Below are 6,000 nucleotides of genomic sequence, written 5' to 3'. Positions count from 1 at the left end.
TCGAAAGAATATTTCTGGAACGAGTACTGACACATCTGGGACGCCAGGAGGCCATTCCAAACCATCAGTTTGGCTTCAGGAGACAGCATGGAACACCGGAACAGGTTCACAGAGTTGTGCACCATATCCTTGGAGCCTTTGAAGAAAAGATGTACTGCTCTGCCGTCTTTTTAGACATCAAACAGGCGTTTGATCGAGTTTGGCACCTGGGACTGCTGCAGAAAGTGAGGACCACCCTTCCAGCCCCATTTTTCGCGTTGCTATCCTCATACCTTATTGGAAGAACCTTCCAAGTGTCAAGGGGGCAAACAGTATCCTTGACTAGACCAATTATGGCTGGAGTACCACAGGGTAGTGTTCTAGGCCCAACACTTTATACTTTATTCACAGGAGATATGCCAACTCCCGAGCCAAATATAGGAAGTACAGATGCAGTACTCATAGCGACCTATGCAGATGACACCGCCATCTTATCACGTCACGTATCTGCGCAAGAAGCTTCAGACTCACTACAAAAATATCTGGACTCTTTCGGACGCTGGGCAAAACGGTGGTGTATCACCATTAATGCACAAAAGTCTGTACATACTACCTTCGCCACTAGAAGAGGAGATTGCCCAAGCGTTGCATTGGGGCCCACTATTCCCAAAGCCTCAAAAGTAAAGTACCTTGGTATCACTCTTGACAGAAGGCTGACTTTTAAAGCGCACATAAGTCAAGTAACCTCAAAATGCAAAAGCAAGCTAAAAACCCTCGACTGGATGCTGAGAGCTTCAAGCAAGTTGTCTTACAGCAGCAAGGCCGCCATCTACAAGGCAATAGTTGTCCCAACCTTCGTATATGGTATCTCTCTATGGGGCTCCTCGGCGAAGACTACAAGGAACAAAATTCAGACCCTGCAGAATAAAGCACTACGCAGATGGACTGGAGCCAGCTGGTTTGTAAGAAACTCAGTCTTACATAGGGATTTAGCAATTCCCACAGTTGCTGAACTCATTGGGCGACACAGTTCAAGATACGCGGACAGACTTGCAGCGCATCCTAACCATCTCGCAAGCAACCTGGCTATAAACAACAATAGGCGAAGACTGAAGAGATTGCATCCTCTAGACAATATTAGAACTAATTAAGATAGTAGCTACAAGTGCAGAATAATTGGCATATCTGCCCTCCCATTAGTTAAGGTTTAGAGCTAAATGCGCTATAGAGTCTAAGACAATAAGCTGCAACAAAATAAAGAAATAAAAACGAAAAAAAAAAAAAAAATAATGCAATTTATGCCAAAGCAAAGCGAAAAGAGCCACAAAATGACTTTTGACTTGCTCTATTTTGCATGCCCATAGCCAGACAGAGATGGAGCAACAGGCTGCAAGAAAGAGAGGGAGAGAATGGGAGCAGGAGAGAAAGAGAGAGAGATGATGTGTGGGATGCTGCAGCTAGAGAGAGCGAGCTATAAGCATTTAGGAAAATCTAAAATATTTATTTAAATTGTGATTGACAAACTTATCAAGTTTTTCATTTAAATTCCTATTTTTCATTAATTTGATATATTTTTAAAATATTTAAAAAATATTTACAATGAATTTGCATGCATTTGAATTAGTTTTTTTATATTCTTTTTTGCATTCATATCAATTTGATCAGAGAGTAAATTTCAAATATATTTCTAAAACTGTCAAAATTTAAGAACGCGCAAATAAATGTGAATTGAATTGATTTAATTATATTAAATATATGATGCCTAATTTTATATAAATATTATATATTAATAACATATAATATATATATATCTATACCTTCACAATTTCTATTTAGCTGTTGATAAATCGTTTTATTTTGGCAATAATTCCATAATTAAAATATGTATTACCTAAATATAAAAATATTTCGAAATTTATAAAATTAAAAATTGTTCCATTTAAAGTAAAAAATTGCCGTGAGAGATATATATACATGATAAGCCATAATACTAGGTGAGTGAAGTGAGATCATGTAGCCTTAAGCGAGTAGCTTAACAAACAGCCATTGCGAAATGCAATTGAAACAATTTATAAGAAATTATAAAGAAAAATTACAGCTTATTTTAATTAAATTATATAAATATATATATAATATATTATATAAATTATATATTGGCAATATAGCAGACCCTTTCAGCCCAAGATACTTATGTTCTCTAGTCAAGTTTAACGCGCTATGATTTGCCTTTTAGCCCAGCTCGAATTGTGCTTCAATGGCTCACTTGAACCAAAAACATTAATGAAAACATGTGAAAATACAATTAATATAAAATTATAAAATGGCTAACAGAAATGAATGAAATTCAGCAGATGAGAAAAAATTTGACTTTTGCTAATAATGAAATTAGATTTTTCCCGATTTTTTGCTTTAAGAGAATTTTTCTGATTTTATCATTGCTCTAATGCGCTTTTTCCTAATCAAATTCTTGACTAATAAACTTCATAAAATGTTTTCATTTGTATTAATTTCAGCTTAACATTTTAACAGTTGTTTTCAGTTAAGTATTTTGTGTTGTTGGCGAGCAGGCAGGAAAGTCAAATATTTTTAGTTTAATTAAATAAATTTTGTCATAGATTTTTCTTTGATATTTAATTCCACAAATATTTATAAAACAGTAAGAAATTTAATATATATAGATATATACATATAGATATATGTTTATAGTACTTAAACATTGGGTTTATTTGGCTAAACATGCGGTTACATTCTGAAGGATGTTGGAAAAACCCTGAGCACGTGCAAAGCAATGTCCTGGGCAGTTGCCAAGCTGTGTTGCTGTGACTGTTGTTGTTGTTGTTGTGTATGTGCGTGTGTTGTGTTTTGGGAAAACCTTTTAGCACCTTTGGCCAGCCACAGCGCAAATCACAACAAGTTGCGCATCGCCGGGACCTGAGCAATTGGGAATTAGGAATTGGGCTGATAAGCTGGCCAAGTGGGCAAACAAAGCGTTTGCGCGTGCGCGGCGAGCAGAGGGAGAGAGGACGATGCAGGGAGAGGCTGAGAGAGAGAGAGAGAGAGGCGAGATGAGAGAGGAGAGGGTAGCAACACCTACGGACGGGCAAGCGGTTTCGCGGTTGCGTCTTAGGTTTGCTTTGGTTTCGGATTGGTTTGGTTAGGTTCGCGGTTGGGTTCGTGGTTATGTGGTAGTTGCGGCATCCTCTCATCTAAGTGCGACGTGGCTGCTTATCTGATCAAGCGCAGGACACGCGTACGTGTGTGTGTGTGTGTGTGTGCGAGCGTAGATAACAAAGAGGTGATAATTGACCGCCCTATTGGCTTAGCAACCAATTACAAAGCTTATCAGCTGCACTGCAGCAATCAAATCAAACAACGTTCGACGGGGCGGAGCAACGCCGGTGGTCTGGCCTGTTGTTGCTGCCCCCATCGATAGCCATCGATCGGTGTAAACAAGGCCAGCAACAACGCACCTATGGCCAAGTGTGAAATGTGCCCGGGTCGACGATCGCGTTCGTATGCTAAATACCGAGAGGACTCCCTCGCTTATCAGTTGTTTGCCTGGTCGGCAGGGTCGAGCGCTTGACGCACTGTCTCCTGGTCGTAGGCATGCACCAGCAAGGCCACCTCCAGATTCAACTGGGCAATGTCATCCTTTAGCTTGGCAATCGACTTCTTTATCTGCTGCACGGAACCTGCAAAGACAGAGATCGAATCACATGACGCAATATTCCCGAACTTTGATAACAGCGTCAGAGTCAGCGAAATATGCTATGAATCACAATTGACTTTTAGCAGAACCTGCGGAATGGAAGAGCTACGCCGAACATATGTGAATTCATTAAGCAATGAGTAATAAATTGTGTTCCAGTTAGTTGATTGGATATCTTCTATTCTATGCTATAAATAATAATGAATCACGAATTATTGCAACTCTGAGTGTGCAGAGGAAATACAAGTAAGCTGAGAGAACTTGGAGTAATTCATTTGAAAAGTAAAGTCTAAAATGTTGACTTTACTTTTCAAATTAATTACTCCAAGTTCTCTCAGCTTCCTTGTATTTCCTCTGCACACTCAAGGTTTTTTTTTGACAATTTAAAATGAAGGGAGATGGAGAGAGAGAAAGCAATAGAGGGTGAGAAGGAGTGTGGGGAATTGAGTAGAATATGCTGGAGACGAAGCACAAGGCTAGACGGAGAGATTGAGCGAGAAAGAGAGAGGGCGAGCTCAGATGTTGGACAAATATAGTAAGAGTGTGAGGGAGAGGGAGATGGTCTGCAGGGAATATATAAAACTAAAAATAAATTAAATTAAAACTTACTTTAACTTGTCAAAAATTAATAAATTAAATTAATAAAATTAATAAAAATATTATTTCATTAAAATAAAAAATAAATAAAAATAACTTATATAATTTTTAAATATTTAATCTAAATACAAATTTAATTTAATAAAAAAATAATAATAAATAAAAGTAGAAAATAAGAAACCTTTCATAATAAAGCAAATTAAGTCTAGGTAGCTAATAATAATAATAATTAATAATTAATAAATTGCTACTTAAATAAAAAGTAAATATTAATAAAAATTATATTGAATTTAAATATAATAAATAAGAACAATAAAAATAGATTAAAAGAAAGTAAATAATAAAATTAAAAATTATACAAATTATTATTTATAATGAATATCTGAGTGAAAAATGAAATTAATAAAAATAACAAATGAAAGACTTTTATAAAAACACCATCGCAGTCAGTCGAACTAAACAGATCTTGACTATGTTCATCATATTCCTCGCTTGCTTGGCATACTCACTGCCATCGGACATGACTTGACCGCGTCGCTCCATTTCCTGCTTCTTGAGCTCCTGCTCGGCCATCACCTCGCTGAGCTGGTTCATCTGCTTCTCGGCCTCGGCTTGGACCTGGGCCTGCGCGTACTGCACCGTGGATAGCTCAATGGAGAGCTCCTTGTACTGCTGGATGAGCGGCTGGAGCTCGTTATTCAAGTGCTTCTCCCTGCTCTCGATCTTCTCCATGCTGAAGGTGAACTCGCTGTGCAGCTTCTTGAGCTGCGCCTGCGTCGACTCGGCCACGTTGGCGATGCCCGTGTTGAGGGTCTCCATCTGACTGATGTGGGTGCGCCAGTCGCGGGCATCGGCCTTGACGAATACCTTTAGCTGCTGCAGCACGCGCTCCAGCTCCAAGCGCCACTCCTGATGATCGCTGAGGCGAGCGTCCAGCTCGCGGTTTTGCTCGTCCGTCGCGCTGGCTGGCAGCGCGCCCAGGGCACGCTTCTGGCGGTTGAGCCAGTTGACCTGCTTGAAATTATGCGCCTCCAGCTCGAGATCGCTGTCGTCGCTGAGGGCGGCCGCATTTTGCTCATCCTCCAACTTCTCCAATATGATCTCTGCATTGTCCTCCAAGTAGTCGCCCACAAACTCCTCCTCCTGGGCTATGTGCAGGCGTTGATAGTTGACTTGCGTCACTTTCACCGCCTGCGTGGCCAACGAATCGAGCACCATAAGGCAAACGGGACCAGCGCCACGTATAAGCTTATTGGGAGCAAAGTCCACTGGCACATCCTGCAAGGATGCGACTACTTCAGTTGCCTGAACCTTCAGTTAGCTCTACGAACTTACGATTTCCTCCAGCATTTGCATTATCTTGGCGATCACCGTATTGGGATCATCGTGCTCCTGCGGCCGCTCCATTTCCTTGCCCAGCTTCCTGCACAGCCACCAGCAGATCAGCGTAAACATAAAGAATTGCTCTCCCGGATTTGTTGCCTTCACGAAATAAAAGCGCGACAGCGGCTTCAACTTGTATTCCCTGAGCAGATGCTTCTCATAGTTGAGCAGCTTCAGCTTTTCCAGCAAGTCATCTGATTGAAAGTTTTGCAACTGTTGCGTTTTATCAGCGGCCTCCTCTTGCATTTTGTTGAAGCTCTTTTTTCAGAATGAAAATATTATAACCTTTTTATTTGTGTTTGTTCATTTCCATGGCAACCAGTAGCCAAACA

At 40.1% G+C, this 6,000-nt stretch overlaps 1 protein-coding gene across 1 annotated transcript; it reads right to left on the bottom strand.

Annotated features, from left to right (window-relative positions):
- Positions 1 to 2,705: 2,705 nt before the first annotated feature.
- LOC115483220 (intraflagellar transport protein 57 homolog) lies at positions 2,706 to 5,914 on the bottom strand. The gene is made up of 3 exons (XM_030224559.1): positions 5,621 to 5,914; positions 4,795 to 5,563; positions 2,706 to 3,671 (listed from the first exon to the last, which is right to left on the bottom strand). Exons 1-3 carry the CDS (start codon positions 5,912 to 5,914, stop codon positions 3,526 to 3,528), a joined length of 1,209 nt encoding a protein of 402 aa, XP_030080419.1. The 3' UTR covers positions 2,706 to 3,525.
- Between the last annotated feature and the right edge of the window lie 86 nt (positions 5,915 to 6,000).

This window comes from Drosophila hydei, unplaced genomic scaffold, assembly GCF_003285905.1.
Source record: "Drosophila hydei strain 15085-1641.00,03,60 unplaced genomic scaffold, DhydRS2 tig00008114-arrow-pilon, whole genome shotgun sequence".
NCBI lineage: Eukaryota > Metazoa > Arthropoda > Insecta > Diptera > Drosophilidae > Drosophila > Drosophila hydei.
The sequence above is the reverse complement of the archived record's forward strand: the minus strand, read 5'-3'. Positions and strand labels throughout refer to the sequence as shown.